The following is a 24,418-nucleotide window of genomic DNA, read 5'->3' on the forward strand; positions in this document are numbered from 1 at the left end:
GAGGCGGGCGGGAAGGCTGAGTGGCGGCTCGCCGAGGGAGCAGGAGGCGGTGGCCAAGATGGCGTCGGAGGGTGACTTGGGCAGGAAGTGGGACCGGTGCTTGGCTGACTCCGCCGTCAAGCTGGGTAAGGGGGCGAGGGTGGGAGCTGTGGAATAGGGAGCGGGAGGGGGCTCGCCCTGAGTCTACGGTGTGGTGCTGAGGGGGAAGGAAGACCTGGGTTAAGGAAGGGGCAGCCCTTGCTCTAAGGCCCTGCTCAGGTTATCCTCGCCTGGCGTGAGGCCTCGTGCATTTAGCAGCTATGTCCTTAGGATTAGAGGGTCGGTGCCTGGCTTGCCAGTAAATCGTCGTGCTGCAGGGATAAGTTATATATGCACGCACGCAGTTTCCAAAGGCATTTTTTAAAAGAGTTGCAATGCACCCAAAACATTGCAACCCACTTAAAAAAACACACTAAATACGGCAGCCTGCTTTTGAAAAGCAATCGGGGGGAGTGTTTATATGTATGTGTGTGTGTGTGTGTATATATATATATATATATATATATAAATATATATAAAATATCTTGCCCCCCTCATCGCAGACCTTTCTTCCTGGAAGGAGGGGAGGGAACTCTGTTGCAACAGAAAAATAAATATCTGCCTTGCTTTCCACCGGATCCTGCCTCCATTCATTCTTCTCTGACCGATCATGGACTTAAGGGACTCTGAGTCCCATGGGGAGTTGGGCAGCAAAAGCCAGAACCCAGTTTTTACATCAATTTCAAAAGTTTTCCCCAAAGCAATTTTGAAGCCCACCCAAACCCTGCAGCTGACTTCTCAGGAGCCAGTCTTTAGAAGGTGCAACCCCCTATATTGTGTTGTTTGCTGCTGCCTTGAGGAGATAAGAGTGTTCAGAAATATTGTGAATAAAACTGCCAGTGTTTGTAGCTGCTTTATGGGGGGGGTCCATGGTGCTGTGTCCCTATTTTTGTCTGGGAAATGTGGTATAGTATAGAACTGACCCAGGCAGCTATGTTATCCACTTGGACCATACAGTGCTATCCTTCAAATGGCCTGTCACTGGAAACAGTCAAAGTTTGTGTGTAGGAATTGAATAGCTGTGGAGCCACAAATAATGTTTCATTGTGTTTTGTCTGCTGAATAGCTTTCATTGCAGTTAAACTTCTAAAATGCACACTGAAAAGAATTGTCTTCTTCAGCAGTAACAAGAATCATGCTGTCAGGGTGTGTTTACAGGTCTAGTGGAGGCATAGTTCATTGGTTGAGCGCCTGTTTTGCATGGCAGACGTCACATGTTCAATTCCCAGCACATCCAAATAAAAGGATTGTAGGTGAGCCGGTCTGGGAAAGACTTTGATATTCTGCTGCCTGTGAGAGTGGGCGGTAACGTTCAGTTACAAAATAACAGCAATATGTGTATCGTTTCTGTAATATTTAGCCGTTTGAACACGCCATCACAGCAGTTGTTGTATCAGTCCTATACGGTGGGAGTGCGCTCAGTATGGGGGTGGTGATAATGCTGTGAGAGTGATTTGCCTAAAGCCACCTGGTTTGCCCTTGGGCTTGGCAGAGGTGAAATCAAAACTAATAACTGTAGATCTGTGGGGTTATATTTTAGCTGCCACTCCCAATTCCTAGTTGATGGGACCATTGCAGGTTATTGATGGTAGGGGGTGGGTTCACTTCCAACCACAGTGGTGCCCCGGCTTTCCTATATTTATTTTATTTGTTGCATTGCATTTATATCCCATCTTTTTCTCCAAGGAGCTCACATTGACATACATACCACCCCCCATTTAATCTTCACAACAACCTTGTGTGAGGTAGGTTAGTCTGAGAGGCAGTGACTGGCCCAAGGTCACCCAGTGAGCTTCATGACTGAGTGGGGATTTGAACCCCTCTGACACTGAACAACCAGGCTGTCTTTGACAAAGGTTTTGCAGAGGATACACTGTATGACTAAAGTTGGAGGATTCTTTGTGATGTATGAGAGAGAGACCCCTGTCTCACAGTGACAAATCATTTTGCTACCTAGTAGTCACCATACACAGAGCTTTCAGAATTTCAAAAAGTGCTTCACCTAACATTCTCTTGTTGTAATGCCTTACAACAAGTCTGTGAGGTAGTCCAGCGTTATCCCAATATTGCAGTTTTGGGGGTGAAAGGGGAGTTGCTTTTCTAAGGTCACCTAACAATAACAAGGACGCAGGTGGCGCTGTGGGTAAAACCTCAGTGCCTAGGACTTGCTGATCGTATGGTCGGCGGTTCGAATCCCCGCGGCGGGGTGAGCTCCCGTCGTTCAGTCCCAGCTCCTGCCCACCTAGCAGTTCGAAAGCACCCTTAAGTGCAAGTAGATAAATGGGTACCGCTTTATAGCGGGAAGGTGAACGGCGTTTCCGTGTGCTGCGCTGGTGCTGGCTCACCAGCTGCAGCTTCATCAGGCTGGCCACGTGACCCGGGAGTGTCTTCGGACGGCGCCGGCTCACGGCCTCTTGAGCGAGATGAGTGCACAACCCTAGAGTCAGACACGACTGGCCCGTACGGGCAGGGGTACCTTTACCTTTACCTTTAACAATAACAAGTTTACTGCAAGTGTGAAGTTTGATCTGGGGAACACACCTACCTACTGGGGAGAGGTTTTTCCCCATGGAGTTTCTGCTTGACCCACACCTGTTAAACACACACATCTGTCAAACAAAAAGGTGACCACCTGAGGCGCAGGAATGGGACGACATCCAATGTGAATGGGTTGTATGTGAGTTCTACTAGAGTAAACCCATTGAAATTGATAACTGTGACTAACCAAGTTCACTTATTTCAGGGGGCCTACTCTGAGTAGAACTTAGTTTGCAGGAGACTGAGGTGTTGGTGAGAGTTTGGGATTTCTTCTGCAGTGTGATGTGAGGAGGAACCTGCCTAACTGAGATCCATGTTGGTGCAGTAGACGGTGTGTATGTTGGATTTCTGCTGGGAAGATCTGGGTTCAAATACCAACTCAGCTATGAAGTTCTGCCTTGGGCGGATCACATTTAGCCTAACCCATCTCACAGTAGGTGATAGAGAAGGCAGTTGCTCTCATATCCTGCTTATAGGCCTTTGGTAGGCCTCTGTGAGAACAGAATGCTGTACTAGTTGGGCCTTGGCCTGATCCTGGTCAGACTCTTCTGATGGCTGCGAAATGGAGACCTGAAGGGTGGGTAAGGGGTGGGTCTGTGTTGAGACACAAGGAAGCAATAGTTGGGAATAGCTGAACTTAATTACTAGCTTAGTACAGGCAGAGAATGAGTTCAAACTAATGTGTAAAATTGATTCCCCACCAGCCCCTTCTTGCCTCTAGTTCCTATCACCTCCATCTTGTCAAAAGGTTTTCTTAGCTTGGCTGCCTCTTGGGATTTCTTTCCAGTCTTTGACCTGCCCTTCAAAGCTATTACTGTCTTTAGGACCTGTCAAAACAAAAAATTTTTTTCTTTCCAGCAGCACCTTAAAGACCAACTAAGTTAGTTCTTGGTATGAGCTTTCGTGTGCATGCACACTTCTTCAGACCTGTATTTAGGACCTGTGTGATTGTATTAATCCCAGCCAAATTGAAACATTTCCCCTTCCTTGAGCACTTAGGAAGTTTGTGAACATTCTATGCCTTCATGTCAGCTCAGCCAATCTGCATTGGAAGCCGCAAATGCTATATAATAGGTGTCCTTCGCTCAGTCTTTGGCGTGCTCATATCCGGGCTTGGTTATGCTTTGGGGGTCACTAAGTTGATTTGTTTTCGTTGTCACTGATGAGCATTAGTGAAAAGAGGTTGGGACTCTGCCCTCTTTCCCAAAGTTGGAGGGTGGCTGCCCCCCGATGTGTCTTGATTCTCCTGCACTCCTACACTGAAAACCTCGCATGAACCCCTTTGAAATGAGAGTTGTGCAACATGTTCCCGGTAATATTGCGCCCAGAGTTGGCTGCGGTTTTGAGGTTTCTGTTTGCAGCCAACTCCCCCGTTCCCATACCGGGAGAAAGTGCTTTTAAGTTTTGTGTCATAAGACTTGTTTACATGCAAGTGGGGTGGGTAAGAAGAGCAAGAAGAAATAACAATGATCCAGTTTGAATTGCAAATGAGTTAATAATCAGATTTGTGCTTGCTGTTGCAATTTTCTTCTCCTCTGGCTTCTTCTGGGTAGGTATTAATTTGATTTTAAATGAGTAGGTGTCTCATGCTTTGTAAGAGGGATTGAGGATGTGATAAGAAGGTTTCTGGGTTGATAAACAACCTAAGTAGAATCCTGCTGGATCAGGCTAAAGAGAAACCATCTCTGGTCCAGCATCCTGTTCATAGCAGTGGCCCACTAGATGCCTCCAAAAAGCCCACAAGGAGAGTATGGAGGCATCAGCTATCCTTAGGAAGATAGAAAGCTGCCTTCTTCCAAGACAGAGCATTGGTCCCTCTAGCACAGACTGGCACATCAGGGTCTCAGACAGGACTCTTTCCCATTCCTCCTGGAGATTTGAACCCGGGACTGTCTGACTGCAAAGCGGATACTGAACTATGGCCCTTCCTTTAGAACACATAGGAAGCTGCCTTTGACTGAGTCAGCCGCCTTATCTATGGTAGTGCTGTCCACGTTGACTGACAGCAGCTCTCCAAGATTTCAGACGGGACGTTCCCAGCCTACCTGGAGATGATGGGAATTGAACCTGGGGCCTTCTGCGTACAGTACGGGTGCTCTTCCACTGAACTGTGGCCCATGTTTGTCCCTAGCACCTGACAGTCATAGGTAAATTGCGTCGGAAGATGGATGGAATGTTTAGTGGTTGAAAAGACTTCCCCTTCATGAAGTTGTTGTAATCCTCTCATAAACCATCTACAAAGTATTGATGGATATTGTCAGAGCTTAGAGCAATTCCATATTCATACTTCTTTAAAATAAAGCATAATCACACAACAAAGTGCCTGTGGGTCAGTGCCCCAAATCCTCTAAGTGCCAGGCTCATTTTGCAATTGGCACAGGCCCAATTGCGACCATTTGGAGATCTCTGGATGCTTGGTTGATGACAACCTGTCTGGCCCCTCCAGCTTTCTTAAGCAGGTAAGCAGAAGACCTTATATATTGCATATATATTCGTACTTCTGCATCTTGAGAAGTGGGTTTGGTGAGCCCCTTTGTGCACAGCAAATTTCGAGGCTGCTGAGTTAGAGTTCACAGTAAGATGGAGTAATGAAGACTTCTGTGAAATGTGAGAGCTTGCACCAATGTGAAGCTGTCCCATTTAAAAAGTCAGCATTTGAATTATTTGTGGCTGGTACTGCAGCTGTCCCTCCTACTACAAGGTATTTGGTTTAACACCTTTCTCCTCATCCCCACCAGTAACCAAGCTTAAGTACTGCATTTGCCTTTGTTTGCACCTTGCTAACCACCCACCTCTTTTCTGTTTTTGCTGCAGACAGCTTGGGAAGAAGTAGCCTTTTGCACATCTTCATAAAGAGACGTGTTATCCTGATGGTGTTTTATATCAAGGATGGGGAACCTTTGGCCTTCTAGATCAAGCTTCCTCAAAGTCGGCCCTCCAGATGTTTTTGGCTTACAACTCCCATGATCCCTAGCTAGCAGAACCAGTGGTCAGGGATGATGAGAATTGTAGTCTCAAAACATCTGGAGGGCCGAGTTTGAGGAAGCCTGTTCTAGATGCTTCTTAACCACAACTCTCATTACATCCTTGCTGAGACTGGGAGTTGTAGTTCAGTAACATCCGCAGGGCCAAAACTTGCCCACACCGGTTCTAGATGGATCAGTAGTCTCACCTGGTAGAGTATCTGATATAGTAACTAGCCATGATGGTTATGTTCTGCCTTCACAGTCAGAGACAGCAGTACTTCTGAATACTGGTTGATTAATCCACAGCAGTGGCAAACAGTCGGATCATCTTGCCTCTGTGTGAGGCTGCAATAATGAGGGAGCCATTGAGAGATGGGGCCTGGTGTGCCAGTGAGGGAACCATTCAGCATCTGACGCTGTTGCCCTCGTCCTACTTGAGGGTTTCCCACAGGTATCGGCTTGGCCGCTGTGAGAACAGGAGCCTGGACTAGATGCACCATTGGCCTGATCCTGCAGGCTCCTCTTATGTCCTATGCTCATAAGCAGGGGAAAGATCTTAGGTTTGTAAGCTGCCCTCACAATAAACTGCTGCAGAGGAGCATGTAGATCCCCTGTCGGTGTGCATGCCCCCAGCTCTTGCTTGAACTGAACACACGCCTTGTTCTGAGGATTGCGCAAGGCAATTGACTCAGTTTTTCCCAACCGAAGCCCTGCCAGAGGTTTCCCAGCGGGAGTTTCTCACCGCCTGCTTGAACTGGGCCAGAGTCGTGTTTAGGCACAGGCGCTTGGCCCAGAGCGTGAAAGGGAGCAGTGATGCTTATTTCACATGTATCAGGAATTAATGACATGTACGCACAGAGCCAGGGCCGCAGTTGCAGAGGTAAGCATAAATGAGCTTTGCCTAGTTGACAGTGGCATTCCAAACCCACCAGGGCCCGCATGATTCTCTGGGAACACTTTCTGATTTCCTTTTTTGCTGAGTCCAAACATGCAGGCCTGATAAATCCTTAAGATGTAAAGCCATTTATAAATAAAAGTCCATATAGTTATTCAACAAATGTTTTTAGTTTTGTTTTTTAAAGCAAAACATGACTTGCAAAAACTTCAGGAAAACAAGCAACAAGGCAATGAAACAATTTTTTAAGATTTCCCCAGAGTATCCTGAAAATACATTATGAAAATCTGTATTCCCATACATAGAACGGTATACATCTGTAAAACATGTTCTTATAAAGTGATCCGCAAGAACATGCTTTACAGATGTATACTGTTCTATGTATGGGGATACAACTAAATTTCAGGCATCTAACTCTGAAAAAAGTGGTGTGTGTGCTTGATTTGCCGTATCGTTTGCTGCTCTTTCTGGTAAGCTGCTACTGGGGCAGGTGCAAAATGCCTGCAGAGGGGTTTTTTGTGTAGGGCTAATACTCCAAACCTTATTTGGCCTGAAAACTCTGGGTTGTATCTCACGTTAATCCTACTCAGAGTGGAGTGGACCCATTGAAATGAATGAGCCTAGGTAAGCTATGCCCATTAATTTCAATGTGTCTACTCTGTTGTTTGATACAACCCTCTTTGCCTCCAGTTCCTACCCAGAATAAGTTTCAGCTTATTAGGAGCCTTGGAGAAAAACTCTCTCCTGTTTTGCTGTTATAACTGGAGGTGGGAAGTGAACTTGATAGCTTCTGCTGATGAAGTGTGATGTGAAAGGCATCCCTGTTACGTATGCTGAACACATCCCTTTTCGGCAGCGGCAATGCCACTGCTGAGAGGCGGGCTGTTTTTCCCGGTGGGGTGGGCACAATTCCACTCCACTTCCACAAAAGGAGCTGCGAGCTGAAACAGCCCTTCCTCATCCTTCAAAAGCAGTGAAGTTGGCCTGTTTTGAAGTTGTCATAGTGGTGGGTTTTGAAACAATTAAATGAAGGAAGTGATCTAAGGCGCTTTAATCCACTTGTCGCTGGGCAAGTGACTACGAGAAAGCTGCTCCTTTCCAGGCAATCATATCTGATGGCTCCCTTCTGGGCACCCACTCCTTTGCAAGCCATGTTGTCATGTAGAGCCACGCCGGTACATGAACTGGCAACAGCCTGCAAATTCATAAATTGCCCGCTCCTCTCCGGGAGACACTAATGTGCCTTTTGCCTCTAATCCTTTGTTTGTTTTGACATCTTGGAATAAAACACTTCAAACTATTAAATTTTCCTTTCAAAATACAGCTTTTTAAATTATAAGGATTTTCTTTTGAGGGTGGGGAGGTGATCAACTTGACCTTCGATTGCAGTTTCCTGCAGTTTATAATTTAGGGGATTTTCTGCTTCCACTCAGATAGACATTGGACAGGTTCATGGCCTAACATCGTAAGAGCTAAATGTAGGGTTGCCATACGTCTGGAATTATTCAGCCCCCTTAAGCAGTACTCAGACGGAAAGGTCCGGGAAAACAACCTTGAGCAAAGGATTTTCACTTTTTGAAATATGGCAACCCTAGCTAAATGGAGCTTCCAGGTTTGGGTTGGCCACTGTGAGAATAGGATGCTGGGCATCTGAAGGCAGCCCTGTTTAGGGAAGCTTTTAATGTATGATGCATTACTGTATTTTAATATTTTGTTGAAAGCCGCCCAGAGTGGCTGGGGAAGCCCAGCCAGATGGGCGGGGTATAAATAATAAATTATTATTATTATTATTATTATTATTATTATTATTATTATTAATGAGCCATTGGCCTGAGCTAGCAGGCTTCTCTTAGGTTCTTAAGAGACCAATCTGTTCTCTTCTTGTAGGTGGGTGGAAGGTAATTAGGAGAAGTCTTATTCAGCATCTGTTGATCTAATAAGCGGTGGGATAAGTGGGGGGCAATAAAGGGGGGTGTTGTCTGGCTTCCCAACAGCTGCAGCTGTGGGGGTCTGATGCCTGGGGAGAAGGAAAGCTTTGAGGATGGGTTCTGTGGGAGTGAAATAATACTGCGGGTTGCTTTGAAGTCTGAAGCTGGAGCAGAGAGTCTGGGAAATTGCCTGTACCCCTGTATTCCTTCCATTCTCAAACCCAATTCCGACTAGCTGGCATAAGTCTCCAAACTGGAAAATACATGGTGACTCTGAGGGATTAGGATTAGACTTCAAAATAGCCCTTCTGTCTCCAGAATTTGACTGATTTGGAAGACCAAATCAGTGTCAAGCTGATCAGAACTGTATGAAGAGCCAGTTTTGGTGGCAAATGCAGGGATGGGGGTAGAGAGAGAGAGAGAAAGGAGATATCTGCATGCTCAGGGGGGACCCCAAGATTTGTAGTGGTTAGAGTGTTGGAGTAAGACCTGGGAGACCAGGGTTCAAATCTCCACCTGGCAAAGAAGCGCACTGGGTGTGACCTTGGGGCCAGTCACTGCCTCTCAGCCTAAACTACATCACAGGGTTGTTGCAGGGATTAAATGAGAGGGAGAACCATGAATGCCATCAATTGCAAGACATATTCTATAAAGGAAACCCCAAGGGGCAACCTTCCTCCCAAATAGCCCAATACAAAGCAGTAAACTTAGCAGCCAAGGGATGTTGAATTTCAGTTGTAAAGGAAAAATTATGGTGGGGGAAAGAGCAGAATGGAGTGTACTGGAAGAGGGCAAAACTGGCTTTCTAGAACACCGAGTAGCAGCAGCACCTTGGTGAAGGATAAAACTGCATGATTTTGTTGCAAATCTCACTTGTCTGCATTAAAATATGGCCAGGTGATAACGTCCATTTGGCCAGTGCTTATATTAAAAGAATGTAGAGTACGGTAATTGCCTCCGCAAGCCTGACATTTGGCAGGATAGCAGCTATTGGAAAAGGGTCTTCTGTATTTTGAGGAGGTGGGAGGAAAGGGGTGAATTAACAAGAGGCCTTAAAGGAAAAACCCATTTTTAATGAAATTGGAATGACATTGTATATGGCAATGGCTAGTGTACACGTGCCTTTGGTTTGGAAAAAAAACTTTGGATCTAATTCATCTTTCTGTGTCATTGCTCCATTTGCAATACTTACGGATGGTGCAACAGAGTAAAATTTGGAGGTGAAATTAATCTGTGGCAGAGAAGATTGGCATTTGGCATGGGGTGGGGAACAAAAGCACAGTTCCTGCCTCCCCAAGGACTGAGGAATGAAGTGAAGGCCTGGCTGAACTGATTTCAAATTCAATTTGAGGCTCTCCCAATGTGCTGGCTGGGAATTGTACTCCAAAACATCCGGAGGGCACCAAGTTGGTAAAGTTCAGCATGTTTCATTCAGGAACGTTCCCCATGCATTGATGGGACCCACAAATGGTGTGTGAGGCCCTAACTCAGTGCCAGGCCAATTGGATGGGGTTGCCCGGAAGGCCCATTTCCTCCAGGCCAAGTGGCTGAAGACATCTCAAAGAAGAAAACCACTTTCCTTGAGTCTTCCCCTCCTCTTGTGCCTTTCCTGGCTCTGGAGGGAGGGAGAAGCAGGAGGGGGGTCTGGGACTGCAAGATATTTGGCTTTTATCCCCTGTCCGTTTGTTTTCCTTGTAAGTGAGAGCTTTCATCTTTTATTGTTATGAAGTTAAAGGCTGGCTTGGAGGTGCTGGTCTTTAGTGGAAACAGCTGCCTGCTGCAGTCCCTCGATGTCCCCTCGGTCAGGTGGGAGGCCCTTCTGGAGCAGCGCCTTGCCCTCTTAAAAGGAAATTGAGCGTGCAGCTCCCCAAAACGGCCACAGCCATCGGCTGGTGTGGCTTTTTGCCTCTTTGCTGGTGCCTTTGTACAGTACCGTCCATAGCCAAACTGGCAACTTGGCCATTTCACCTCTAGGGACTTCTCTTGGATGAGACTCATTTGTTCCAGCAGCGTTTGTGTCTAGGAAAACCCCCAGTGGGGTTGGACACACATGGCTTTGAAAGATTGACTCAAACTCCCCTTTGCTTTCTTGGTGACATTAAGGAGATGACCGCAGAACCACAACAACCTCCTGGTTGGATGAAGAACTGTCCACAGCAACAGTTTCATAGATCTTAATTCCTGCTTGTGCTTTGAATTTGGGGTGTGTTGAATTGCAGGCCAAAACTGTCCTAGATAGAAATTATTTGAACTGAGCAGCTGGTTGGGCAGACAGAGGAGGGAGGGAAACATTTGCCGCATTTTCTTCTCAATAAAGACTGGCGGTGCCCTCCATTGTAACCCTTGGCATGTGACATCAGTCTTTACGGCCCTCCAGGTTGCAGTGGAAAGCTGGATAGGACATTCTTGAAAATCTACCAAAGTTGCCTGACCCTCACAGCCTTTGCCCTGGAGCTGTGGGGCCATTCCCATAAGAAGCTGCCCCTTTACTGAATCCAGCACATCTTCCTCACCCGATCCAGCCTTCACCAACCCTGTGCCCTTGTAGATGTTGCTGGGCTACAGCTCTCATCAGCCCCACCCAACACAGCCCATGGTCAAGGATTTTATTTAGATGATATCTTGCTCTGAATCTATTCATGGAGGATTAGGTTATCAATGGCTACTAGCCATGATGTCTGTGTTCTGTAGGCTCTTATGTTCACTCCTAACTCATCTGGAGGGCACCAGTTTGATCTACTTAGAATGATCTACTTGTCCCCTCCCCCAAGCTCTGTGGTTATCGTATTCTGGGCAATCATCGGACATTGGTTTTTCCCTAACAGGATGGAAAATGGTAACAGAAGCAACTGTTTAAAGGTCGGTGTTCGCGTGATACACGGTTCATCTCCCATGTAAACCATTTCTCATTGATTAGCTAACTTGTTTAAGTTGGCAGAGGGGGAGAGATAGAAGCCATCCTTGAGCAGGAAGTCTAAGCCTGGACCGCAGCATGACTTGCTGAGCTGGACAGTTTGAGCGAACGCCCATCTCATTGGTCCCCCCCCCCACCTTCCCCCAGTTCTGCGTGTTGAAATAATTATTTTCTCTAAACAGCCTGATTTCCAGCAGTGGTACTGGAGAAAGAAAGGAAAGGCAGTGTGTAGCAAGGGAAGGAGTTTGTTTGAGCCTCGGGTCAAGGAGGCCAAACAGTTTGTGCTTTTGATGGATCTGTGCAGATGGTAATTTGGGTTTAATAGCATAAACACCCTTTCCACACACACCCCCCAACACCAGCTGTTCCATGGAGAAGCTGGAGTAGGGTGGGGAGACATCGGTTGTTGCTAATAGTCATTCGTGCCTTGATGCCTGCTTGACTACAAACTCTAGGTGCACCCTGCCGCCCCCCCCCCCCCGGGCATCTTTTTAAAATTAAATTTATTTTCTAATTTTAAAATTACAAACCCACAAAAATCATGCTTCTAGCTGTGTGGTAACACTGGTTGCAGTATCCAATCACACCAGTCAAAATTAATGTGAGGAAGGCGATGACTATGCGCTGCCTCCATGGTTGGAAGCAGCAATGCTTCTGCTGGAAACTACAGGAGGGGAGAGTGCTCTTGTGCTCGAATCCCGCTTGCGGGTTTCCCTTTGGGGCAGCCTTTCTCAACCTGTGGGTCCCCAGATGTTGTTGAACTACAACTCCCATCACCCCTAGCTAGCAAGGCCAGAGCTCAGGGGTGATGGGAGTTGTAATCCAACAACATCTGGGGACCTACAGGTTGCAAACCGCTGCTTTGGGGCATCTGGGGAAAACGTCATGTTGGACTGCCTGACCCAGCAGGGCTTTCCTTAATAATCTTTATGGTAGATAATATCCTGTCATCTCTTCTATCTTGCCAGGAATCATCTTGCAGTATCTTACAATCCTAGGGCACACCATCTAAATATGATTTCAGATCTTGTCTGCCCTGTGCCCCGCTGCCAAGATAAACAAATGAGTTCCCGTAATAGATTCAGCTTAACCTAAGCTGTGTAAGATATCATCTAAATAAAATCTCAGGAAGAACTTCCTGCAAAATCCACACACTGTCTTGATCTGTGGAATCTTCTTCCAGATCCAAATCTATGACTTACGTTGACATATAAATGGAGCTTGGGACTCTACTGCAGGAGGGGGTGCCAGTGTTCAGGACGTGACAGTATTCCAGAGCATGGGCAGAGTGTGTTTGCTTTATAGCTGCCATGAACAATAAACCAGCCATGTCGGTTTGGGGCCTTGCACGCTCAATTTCCTTTTAAGAGGGCAAGGCGCTGCTCCAGAAGGGCCTCCCACCTGACCGAAGGGACATCGAGGGACTGCAGCAGGCAGCTGTTTCCACTAAAGACCAGCACCTCCAGGCCAGCCTTTAACTTCATAACAATAAAAGATGAAAGCTCTCACTTACAAGGAAAACAAGCAGACAGGGAATAAAAGCAGGCAAAGGGCCCCCCTTTGGTTCCCACCTTCCCAAGCCACGATGAGCACTAGAGGACGGGGAGACCGCAAAGGAAGCAATTTTCCTCCGAGACAGCTCCAGGCCACTTGACTTGGGAATAAACTGGCCTTCCAGGCGACCCCATCCTGTTGACGCAGTTAGCGCCCCATAGACCATTTTAGGGGCCCATCAATATCTGGAGAACATTTCTGAAGGCCGACTGCTGCCTCCACGTTTAAATCCAGAGCGAGCCGTGCCGCGCTTGCCAGGGACCGCAGCTCCGGAGCTCTGTGTGTAGAAGGTCCCATGGCTCATTATTGGGTAGAAGGCCTGGGAAAGCCTTTGGCAAGCAGAGCAAGTACTGGGCTAGTTTGGCCAATGGCCCGATTTGGCATCGGGCATCCCTAGGAGGCCTGTAGCAAAACGGTAGGCACTCCTTCGCATGTAAAAGGTTGCAGTTTCAGTCCCTGCCGTCTCTGCTAGTAGAAGCTAATAAGCCTTTTCCTTCTGTTGCTGTGCTTTTGTGCACTTTTTTAAAAAAAGAAAGAAAGGGAGAGGCAGTGCTGGCCACCAAATGAGAGAATTGGGCAGATTCCAGAAGCTTAAGGCTATTGATGGTTACTAGACACAATGGCTATGCTCTACCTACACAGCTGGAGGCATCAGTTGTTCTGCATACCAGTTACTAGAAACCATGGGAGGGGAGAGGGCTCTTGTGTTTGGGTCTTGCTTGTGGGTTTCCTACTGGAGCATCTGATTGGCCACTGTGAGATCAGGATGCTGGACTAGATGGGCTATTGGCCTTATCCAGCATCATCTTCTTATGCCCTGCAATGAATAGTATTGTTCCCACGTGGGCATGTGGGGAGGCCTGGCAGGCTCCGCTAACCCTTTCCTTCCTCTTGCAGGTGCTGGCTTTGGGTTGGGTGTCGTCTTCTCGGTCATCTTCTTCAAAAGTAAGTGATGGGTAGCTGCCAGGTGAATACCACCCCGCTTCCGCCCCAGGTTCTTGTCTTCCTGACATCCATTCTGAGGGGACCTTGTGCCACCATCCCTCCCTTTATGCTTTTGGATATTGGCCAGCCAGTGAAGATGGCAGGGCAGCAGGGACCCGTAGCTTAGCGGTAGAGCACTTTGTTTGCACGTGAAAGGTCCCAGATTCAGTCCCCAACACCTCCCGTTAAAAAGATCAGGTAGGCAGTTGATGACGAAGACACTTCTGTGCCTGAGATCCTGCAGCTCCACTGCTGACCAGAGTTGGAAATACTGGGCGAGTTCAACCATTTCCCCAACTGGTGGGTCTCCAGCGGTTGCTGGAAGCCCCACCTCCTGTGAGCCCCCCACCAGCACAGCCACAGGATCAGGGATGACCAGTGATGTGTTAGTAACTCTATGTGTGTTTTGCAGCCTGAGTTTCAAAGGCAGGTTTAGTAGCCCCTTCTAAATAAAGAACCTCCTCACAACGTACTGCGGTATTTGCTTTCTCTAAATAAAAGCTGGCTTGTTGACATCAGGATGGGATTTGAGCACACGGGAAGAGCCCTTTCCAGCAGCCATTTGCAGCTTGATAAACATTTTTAATATATATTTATGCAATAACTTCCTTCTGTTTAAAAACAACAAGCACTGTGGAGCCCATCTGCGTGTTCCCCCCCACCCCCAAGCCCAGCACCGTGACCCATTTTTAAAACAGGTTTTACTCCACCATGCATTTTGTGGGATAGGGTGGGGTGCAGGTTTTTAGGATTTGCAAACAGAGATGAGCCACTTGAAAAGATCAACCTGGTAGCTGTGGAAGGAGGATTTCTTTATAACCAGGGGTGAGGAACCTCCCTTGCTTCGCCACCTTTGGAGGGGGCAATCTGTCAGGGGTCGGCTGCTGTCAGTGTGTGGGAGGCAGGCCAAGCCAGAGGTGACTGAAGCCACTTCCCTCCTCCTATTTCCTTACCAGGGGAGGGAAAGTAGCTGGAAGTGGGGAGGAAGAAAAGGGTCCTCCTTTCCTTCCACTCTGCAGTTGTAATCTGAAATCTTAGGCTCAGCGCTGCGCCCAGAGCTCAGAAACTGCTCCCGCTAATGAAATTCCCTGTTGCAAAATGTGCCTAAAACAATGGGAGTTTCAAACACTGGCTTTGGGGAGTAAAAAAATTGGGAGGGGGGCATGTATGCCACCTTGATCTCCTTGGAGAAAAAGGTGGGATATAAATACAATGCAATCAATGAAATAAACGAATAATAATTTTGTTATGGTGGTCTGCATGTGCCACCTAGTTACAATCCCTACAACAGCCCTGCGAGGCACGGGTGTGGAACTTTTATCAGCCCAAGTGCCCCATTCCCTCACAGGCAGTCTTTGGGGGGGGGGGCGGAAACCACATATCAGTAGTGGGCAGGGCTAGGTGCAAATGTGGACAGAGCAATCGATGGCTTTCATCTCTTATCTAGTAGGCCAGCCTGAGGCTTCTGCAGCCTCCCTCCCCAAATGCCTCTCTATTCAGGCAAGCAAGAGTCACTTTTCCCAGTTCAAGGACGTATTCCAGCTAGGCAAAAGCACTCAAGGAGAGTGGCAAGTGACAAAAATTTAAAATTCGGCTTTGTAATTCGGAATTTATGTGATGTGATTTGATTTGATTGGTCGGTTAATAAAAATTATTTTTTTTAAAAAAAAAGTAGAGTGGCAAGTGGGCCATTGATGGGGCACAGAACTGGGGAGAATTCCAGGGGCCACTTAGGAAGACCTGGAGGGCCATTTCTACTATAAGGCAAATCCCTATCAGTAATATCCCCCTGTTTCAGAATTAAGCCTGAGAGTCGCTTGCCTAAGACCCACCAGTGGGCCCATAACAGATTTGATCCAAGAACTTCCCCATTCAGAGTTCAGTCCATTAATCTCTCACTGTACTGCTGTACCAGCTATCATTGATGCCCTTGCAGAATTTCTTGTTTCGTTGAAGCATTGCAAATTATCTGGACCTTGATTCGGACCACATTTCATAATGACATTCCCATCGTTCTTCCATCTCTGTCCTCTCTCTTTCTCTCTTTCCCTCCTTCTCTTTCCTTCCACCTTCTTTTGTTCCAGGGAAGACGTGGCCCATCACTCTCGGGTCAGGGATGGGCTTAGGAATGGCTTATTCAAACTGCCAGCATGACTTCCGGTCTCCTTACCTTCTCCACGGGCGGTTTGTCAAGGTGAGTCTGCTTTTGAGAACTCCTCTCTTCGGTCGCATCCACATAATACATTAAAAGACAGTGTTCTGTAAGCTACTAACATGAGTTAACTGTGGGAGGCAGTGGAAGACAGGAGTGCCTGGCGTGCTCTGGTCCGTGGGGTCACGAAGAGTCAGACACAACTAAACAACAACAAATACCACTTTAACTTCCCCAAAAGATCCTGGGGACTGTAGTTTGTTAACTGCTAACTACGCTTCCCATAATTCTTTAGGGGAACCATGACAGTTTAGAGTTTCTTAAATGTGCTTAAAATGTGATCTTATAGATATTTGCTTGGTCTGGGGTAGGGAGCAATTCCTAAAAGCACAGCAGGCACCTTCTGTGCCAACTTTTAAATGCCTGCTGAAAACCTTTCTATTCTGCCAGGCCTATGCGGGCAAACAAGAATACCTGTTTCCACAGTGGTTAATTGATGCCCTGTTTTTAACTTCTTTACGTTTTTATTGTATGGTTCTCTGTTTTTATTGCTTTAAACCACTTTGATGTTTTTTATGGCACAGCAATATACAAATCATAGAATCATATAAATATTTTTATAATTAAATATTAAACTCAGGGGAAAGCGGGTAGCCTTCCAGATCCCCCCCCCTTTTAACTTAACAACCAGTGCAGTTGAGAGTATGAGGTTTGTGGGTCTAGCAGACAGCCGTCTTAAAAAAAGGGCCATGGGACACTGTTGTTTTTGAAAACAAACGGATGTCTCGCAGCAAAGGTTTTCACATGCTGGAGTTGAATGCTCTGCACATTTGGCAGAAATGCACACGGCTCTTTGGGGTGGGGCGATTGTAACCAGTGGAACCAAATGGTCACGAAAATTAAGAGAGTAGAAGTCTGTGACAAGTATACATAAAGTTTAAAAGAGTGCTAGGTGGTCAACGTGATCGTTTGCAACAGCAATAATTGGGGGATAAATTTCACGCCTGTAGTGGGTGAGGAAACCCTGGTCTTTATTTAAGCCCTCAACTAGAACTATGAAAGTTGTGGATTGGGGAGTTGCATCCAGTGCTAGCCCTACTCAGAACAGACCCACTGAAGTTAACGGGCAGACCTGATTTAGGTTCATTCATTTCAGTGATCCTGTTCTAACTTAGCTGGATACAACCCAGTTTCTGATTCAGCTATTTTCCCACGCTGCAGGAGGAAACCCTGGTCTCGGTTGAGCCCCAGCGTGTAAGATCTAGTTCCGCCACTTTTCTTTGGCGAGGGGGCTCTGAAGTGCTGTCTCTTCTGATATAAGTCTGGAAATGTAACCAGAGTACAGCTATGGGGCTTGGTTGCAAGAGCTTCCTGGCCTACTCAGCCAAGAGTGGGGTTTTCTCCCCACACTCTTGTTGATTTACCAAACCCCCTTTCCCTTTGCTTCTCTCTTTCCTCATCCTCTCAGCCAAACCACCCTTGAGCCAACTTAGCCTCTTTCTTGCTTGCAGGTTTCCTGCCACCTAATTCTCCCTTGAATTTTCTTTGGCAATTGCTTCTCCTCCCTCCCTCCCTCCCTCCCTCCTTCCCTCTTGGAAATTGGCAAGCTTTGTGCTTGCCTGCCCCCCTTTTTTTGCTAGAACCCCAAGATTTACCAACCAGAGCCTGGTGCAAAAGTCTTATTGTTAGAATTGAAGAGCATTTTCTTCTAGCATCCTCTTCTAGGATGACCAGTCAGATACCTCTGCAAACAGGACCTGAATGCAACAGCCACGCTCTCCACTTGTGTTTCTGATCAACTGATATTCAGAAGCATTGCTGCCTTCCGATTGCAGATTTACCCAGAGATCTGCTGGTTGATCCTAAACTCCGTTCTGCCCACCTCTCAGTCCAGCCCTCAATTGTCTGGCCTTGCACACTGCCAGTGCTAATTAGTTTGATGACTTAACTCCCAGCAAGCGTTGGTTGTGGCTTTCTTCCAGATGGGAGAAGAAGTTGCTAATTCCAATTTGATGACTGGTATAGGTGGGGTGGGGTGGGGTGGGGGGAGAGACCCATCTAGCAGCCTCACCATTCCCCCCCCCCCTCGAAGAATTGAGGCCTCCAGACCACTGAGCTGTCCACATCAAAACTGCGTCATGCTTCCCGCAATGTTGCGAAACGGCCATATAAAGTTTATAACAGACTCTATTCGTGGTTTCCCTTCCTCCCACAAACGCACAAAACCTCTCTTATGGAGGAGCAAATCGCACAACAGCCTCGGAGATGAATAAGCCCTCTAGTATGGCAAGTTGTGAATCTGCACACTCAACTTTACATGTTGCTTAATGTTGGGGCTTGGTGTACTTTCTGGGGGCAGATTGTTTTATGTAAAAAATAGAATTACAATTCATTACTGCAGGTATAATCAATGCAGACGGAGATCTAAACAATAGAAATTCATTATTCCCTCCATCACCCTCCCTCAAACGACCTAATACAAACTCTCTTGATCTTCAGATATTATATTCATTGTTTACAGAGTCTGTTACATTCCATAAAACCTATTGCTTTCTAAAAAAAAATTAATTATTGTCTATATGGGAGCAGAAGGAAGGGGCTGATAAGGATCCCAGCTCTACAATTCTATGTTTCTGTGTCGCACACACACAAACATATATTAGCACTTCTTTTTCTTCAAACTGTAGGGGAGCAGGGAGAAAAAAATTATTCTTTTGCTCTTATCATAGAATTGCATAGTTGGAAGGGACCATGAGGGTCATCTAGTCCAACCCCCTGCCCGACGTGAGGGTCAAACCCACGACTCCGAGGTTAAGAGTCTCATGCTCTACTGAAATGCCACCAGGCAGTTGGCTCTGTAGGCTTTTGAATGTGTCTTTGCAAAGGCAGCAGTAGCACAACAGCACCTTTCCTTAAAGCTGAGACTTCCTGGATGCAGGGTTCCATTTCCCCTTATGTGCTTGGAGACCAGGGAGTCCTCACGTCAGGGATCTAAAGGGAGGGGGATAGCTGTGGTCACAAGGGACCAGGGTCCTGCAGGACTTGACATCTTTCCGAAGGGCCTGCAAGACAGAGCTGTTCCGCCTGGCCGCTGGTTTGGACTCAGTCTGACCCTTATGTTTCCCTCCCCTTATGGTTTTGATCTATGGGCTACTATTAAAATGAAGCTGCATTTTAAATAGTATTTTTAACCTGTATTTTAAATTGGTTTCTCTCCCCCCCCCCCAAATTATGTTTTTATTGTAATTTTATTGGTGTTAGCCGCCCTGAGCCCGGCTCTGGCCGGGGGGGGGCAGGGCGGGGTATAAATAAAATATATAGAGCGGGAGATCCTCTCATATAAAGGTAACTCTTGGATGGCTGTGAGAAAGGATTGGACAAATCCATGGGGAGGAGTGGGCTGTCAATGGCTATTAGCCACAATGGCTATGCGCTGCCTCCACTATCGGAGGCAGCACGGCTTCCAAACACAAGTTGCTGGAAACCAGAGATGGGGAGAGGTCTCTTGCGCTCAGGGTCTGCTTGTGGGTTTCCCACTGAAGTTGTCTGGGTGGCCGCTGTGCCATTGGCCTGGTCCAGCAGGCTCTTAATGTTCCTCTGTTAAAGTTCTGCAGCAGGAACAGACCTGCAACCCTAAGGCCAAATGAGTAACCGCAAGCCCTTTTTTCCCCTTCCACCAGGAGCAATGACGCAGGCCCGACCCACGCCTCTCTTTTGCCAGAGGATCAGCGGCACCTTGACAATTCCTCGGGAAGGTCGAAGCGTCCCGGCCTTGAGGCAACGGCCTTTGGAAGCGCTCAGCCCGTTGCTCTTTTTCCCCGCGACACCTGGAACCGAATATCGGTTTTTTTGTAATCCCCCTTTTGGAAACGAAAAGGGGGAAGGTGCTGTTCTGGAAAGTGAAATAAAAACGAGAGTCCACCCCCTTGCCTCCTGCTCCGTCTGCTGTGTGTAGAAAGGGAATGTGTGGGACGGCTTATTTTTCCGTTTGAACTAGCAGCTGTGGCCACCTGGTTAAGTTCCTCTTTGAAAGGCACCCCCCCTCCCGTGACAGCTGTCCTCTGTTCCTCTCCCACTTGCAATCAGCCCCCGCTGAAGTTTACAGTTTGCGTTTAAAGAAAAGCAGCCCCACCCCATAGATCACCCTCTTTATCTCTGCTGTAGTCTTTAGATGTCCTTTAGCAGCAGCGACTGTCTTTAAAGAAAAAAGACCAAAACTCATAAATGAGCAGGCAGATAGAAGAGGATCTGGGGGTGGGGTCTAGCTGGAGACATCTGCGTCCTGCACTGATGGGGAAGGAAGATGGGGGCCTGTAGCTCAGTGTCAGATAACAGGAGGACATGGGATCAGGGCAAACACACTCCTAATCCGGCATCCTGTTCTCATAGCAGCCAGTCACTTTCCCTGAAGGGGAGCCTGGGAAGCAGGAGCTGAGTTCAAGAGCAGGGCTCTTGTGACTTGTGATTGCAGCAACTGACACGTTCAGAGGCCGCTTCCAGTGGCTGGAAGTCGCAGGAGGGGAGCGCGCTCTTGTGTTCAAAGCCAGCAGGAGACCCTCAGGCAGGCACCATCCGGTTGGGCAGGATGCCAGACTAGATGAGCCATTGGCCTGGTTCCTGCAGAACTCTTCTGATGCTCTGACCCGCTCTGTATGCCAAAGGCACCCAATTTCAGTCTCCGCCATCCAGACAGGGCTGAGACGTAGCTCTGCCAAACCCCAGAGAGTCGCTGCTGCTGCTGCCTGTCAGCATTGTCTGTTCCAAGCTAGTTGGGTTGAGGGTCCGACTGCTATGAGGCAGCTGCCTATATTCTTGCTCCTTAAGGGGAGGGCTGTAGCTTAGTAGCAGAGCACCTGCTTGGCATGCAGAAGGTCCCAGGTTCAGTCCCAGCAGCATCTCCCAAGTAGGGCTGGGAATGTCCTCCATTTGAAACCTTTGAGAGCTGCTGCTGGTTAGGATAGACTAGATGAACCAAGGGCCCGGCTCACCACAAGGCAGCTTCTTGTTTAAACTAGCCCTTTATTCAGAACCATGAGCACTGGAATATTACTTTGCCTTTAGGAGAATCATAGAATTTCAGAGTTGAAAGGAGTCCCATGGGTCATCTGGTCCAGCCCCCTACAATGCAGAAATCTCAGCTAAAGCATCCCTGACAGATGGCCATCCAAGCTCTGCTTAAAAACCTCCAAGGAAGAAGAGTCCACCACCGCCACTCCCCTGTCCAAACAGCTCTTACTGCCAGAAAGTTATTCCTGATGTTTCGTCGGAATCTCCTTTCTTGTAACTCGAAGCCGTGGGTTCGAGTCCTACCCTCCAGAGCAGGAGAAAACAAGCCTGCTTCATCTGTCCTGCGACAGCCCTTGAGATATCGGAAGATGGCTGTCATATCTCCTCTTGGTCTCCTCTTTCCCAGGCTGAACATACCCAGCTCCTTCAACCTGTTCCTCATAAGCCTGAGTTTCCAGACCCTTGATCATCTTGGTTGCCCTCCTTGGCACACTTTCCAGCTTGCCAATATCCTTAAATTCAGGTGCCCAGAACTGGGCACAGGATGCCAGGTGTGGTCTGACCAAGGCAGAATAGAAGTAGCACAGATCAGCTGCAGAGAGCATCTGCTTTTTGTGGAGGTCCTCTGCGTCTACGAAAGCCATTTTGGTGGATCCGTCTCAGGAAGGGCCAGTTCACGTGCTCTTGAGTTGATCATGGCTTGCTGAGAAGGATCATCAGAAGCTTTCCTTGTGCTGAGTCAGATCCTTGGTTCATCAATCTGTCTACACTGACTGGCAGTGGCTCCCCAGGGTTTCAGACGGCAGCAGGGTGGGGTGGCATTCCCAACCCTAAAGGGAGATGCCAGGGTTTGAACCCTGGGACCTTCTGCCTGCAGAGCTGGCGCTGTGCCACTGAGCCACGGCCTTTCCCCATTCCTTGCATTCCTCAGCAAGCTGCAGAATGCAACCCTGATTCCCTTCCAACGAAGTGCTTGCCCATCTCTCTGGTTTTTACCATCTGGTGAGCGAAGGAAAGATGCGTGCAAATCCCCTGCAGCAGAGAGAGAGAGAGAGAGAGTTGGGGTAAAAATGCAAGCAGAGCCCTTGAGGATCGGACCGGTAGCCCGCCTAGCACAACATCCTGCTTCTTCCCCAAGGCGCCCGGCTGGGTGCCTACCTCCAGGGAATCCCGCATGCAGGGCACATAGGCAACAGCTCCACCCTGGCGCCGCTCCCCTCTGTAATCAGCCATTATGATCCCAATTCAGATCTGGCAGGGGTTAGCAGCGTTCGGGCAGTTTTGTAGCGCCAGTGAACCTGAGTCCCTGATGAGAGATGTCATTCCCTTTCCCCGAGGCTTGGAGGAAATGCTTAGATCTCCTCCTTTGCACCTAACCTAACCACACAGCTGCCCAGGGCCGTGAGGTTTGTCTCTCGATTACCACTATGGAGTAAGTTGAACATGGGCAGGCGAGCTGAATGATCCCATAGGCTTTGTGGAAAGCCCTGCATCTGGAAAAGCAGCCTGTCATAGAGGAAGGGGGTGCCATGCTAGCTTCCTAGATGCAGGATTCTCCCCCCCCCAAAAAAAAAAACCATGGAAGAACTCCACCATGCTCATTCCTCTGCCTTGTTTTGGATTGGGTCCAGGCCAGCAACAGCTAGATGTAAAAATGCTAGATCCTTAACCACTCTGTGTGTGTGTGTGGTCGTCTTTGGCGATCACTTGTGGCCGAGTAAGACTGTCTTCCATGAACAGGGTCTTAATGGTGTCTCCGTAAGTGACTGTGGAGGCTCAATTTTGGATCCACATGTCCTTCCACAGCGGGGGGACGTAGGTTTCCTGGCGGGAGTCGGTCACGGTGAGGATTTGCCAAACATGTAAGAATGAGCTTGTCCCAAACTCAGGTGTTATTTGTTCAATTTGCTTAGGAGCACCTTGCCTGCGGTGAGCACAGTGCCAAAGGTCTGTTGCGTGGAGGGCTGTTTCTGTTGCCTTTCTTTATCGCCACCGCAACGTTTTTCCGTCAGATGCTGCCGGCTTTGGAAAACATCCTTTTGGAACGCAAATGGGAGCCAGAGTATCTCCACATCCCCTCGTTCTCATCTCTGCATGCAACCAGGGCTGTGATGTCGGAACAAAAGCAATTAACGTGCATGGAAGGCGGAGCAGAGGGCAGCACTCTCTTTTTACGGGGCCCAAAGGAATGCCAAGTTTACTAAATAGCTTCATCTGCAAGCAATCAGATTCCTTCTCTCCCAGCAGCCCCCTTGCTTTTAAGCAGACTGATAGCACACACACACCCCCGGCCTTTAAAGCAGAGCGCACAAATTTGACCTCGGAAGGTGTGCTTTAATTGACAGCAATCAAATTATTATTTTTTAAAAACAGTTTTGGGGTGGGGTGTGTGTCTAGTTTTAAATAAGGGCTTGAGCTTTCATAGGACAATGTATTTGTTGGTAGGCTTCAGATGAGCCTGCTGGGTCACAGAAAAAAGGCCTATCTAGTTCAGCATCCTAGGGACGAGGGTGGCGCTGTGGGTTAAACCACAGAGCCTTGGACTTGCCAATCAGAAGGTTGGCGGTTTGAATTCCCGTGACGGGGTGAGCTCCCGTTGCTCGGTCCCTGCTCCTGCCAACCTAGCAGTTCGAAAGCACGTCAAAGTGCAAGTAGATAAATAGGTACCGCTCCGGCGGGAAGGTAAACAGCGTTTCCGTGTGCTCCTCTGGTTCGCCTGAAGCGGCTTAGTCATGCTGGCCACATGACCCAGAAGCTGTACGCTGGCTCCCTCAGCCAATAAAGCGAGAAGGACTTCCCTTTATCTGTCCATGGAGGCGCAGGTCAATTCTGTATCCAGGGCAGCTGTCTACCAGCTCCATCTGGTACGCAGGCTGAGACCCTACCTGCCTGCAGACTGTCTCACCAGAGTGGTGCATGCTCTGGTTATCGCCCGCTTGGCCTACTGCAACGGGCTCCACATAAGGCTACCTTTGAAGGTGACTCAGAAACTGCAATTAATCCAGAATGCGACAGCTAGACTGGTGACTGGGAGCGACCGCCGAGACCATATACCACCGGTCTTGAAAGACCTACATTGGCTCCCAGTACGTTTCCGAGCACAATTCAAAGTGTTGGTGCCGACCTTTAAAGCCCTATACAGCCTCGGTCCAGTATCCCTGAAGGAGCATCTCCACCCCCTTCGTTCAGCCCAGACACTGAGATCCAGCGCCGAGGGCCTTCTGGCGGTTCCCTCACTCCAAGAAGCAAAGCTACAGGGAACCAGGCAGAGGTAGTGGTGCCCGCCCTGTGGAACGCCCTCCCACCAGATATCAAAGAGATAAACAACTGCCTGACATTTAGAAGACATCTGAAGGCAGCCCTGTTCAGGGAAGTTTTTAATGTGTGACATTTTGATGTATT

At 48.0% G+C, this 24,418-nt stretch overlaps 1 protein-coding gene across 1 annotated transcript; it reads left to right on the plus strand.

Moving 5' to 3' along the window:
* On the plus strand, positions 1–19,930 carry MICOS10 (mitochondrial contact site and cristae organizing system subunit 10). The gene is made up of 4 exons (XM_053401032.1): positions 1–125; positions 13,771–13,818; positions 15,942–16,051; positions 19,690–19,930. The coding sequence occupies exons 1-4, from the start codon at positions 59–61 to the stop codon at positions 19,696–19,698; spliced, it is 234 nt and encodes a 77-aa protein (XP_053257007.1). The 5' UTR covers positions 1–58; the 3' UTR covers positions 19,699–19,930.
* The last annotated feature ends 4,488 nt before the right edge of the window (positions 19,931–24,418 follow it).

This window comes from Podarcis raffonei, chromosome 8, assembly GCF_027172205.1.
Source record: "Podarcis raffonei isolate rPodRaf1 chromosome 8, rPodRaf1.pri, whole genome shotgun sequence".
Taxonomy (NCBI): Eukaryota; Metazoa; Chordata; class Lepidosauria; order Squamata; family Lacertidae; genus Podarcis; species Podarcis raffonei.

Excerpts from the sequence above, each read along its gene's own strand:
- MICOS10 (XM_053401032.1), top strand. The coding sequence starts at position 59 with ATGGCGTCGGAGGGTGACTTGGGCAGGAAGTGGGACCGGTGCTTGGCT. Across the intron at positions 126-13,770 it reads TGACTCCGCCGTCAAGCTGG|GTGCTGGCTTTGGGTTGGGT; the intron begins GTAAGGGGGCGA and ends TTCCTCTTGCAG. Across the intron at positions 13,819-15,941 it reads CTCGGTCATCTTCTTCAAAA|GGAAGACGTGGCCCATCACT; the intron begins GTAAGTGATGGG and ends CTTTTGTTCCAG.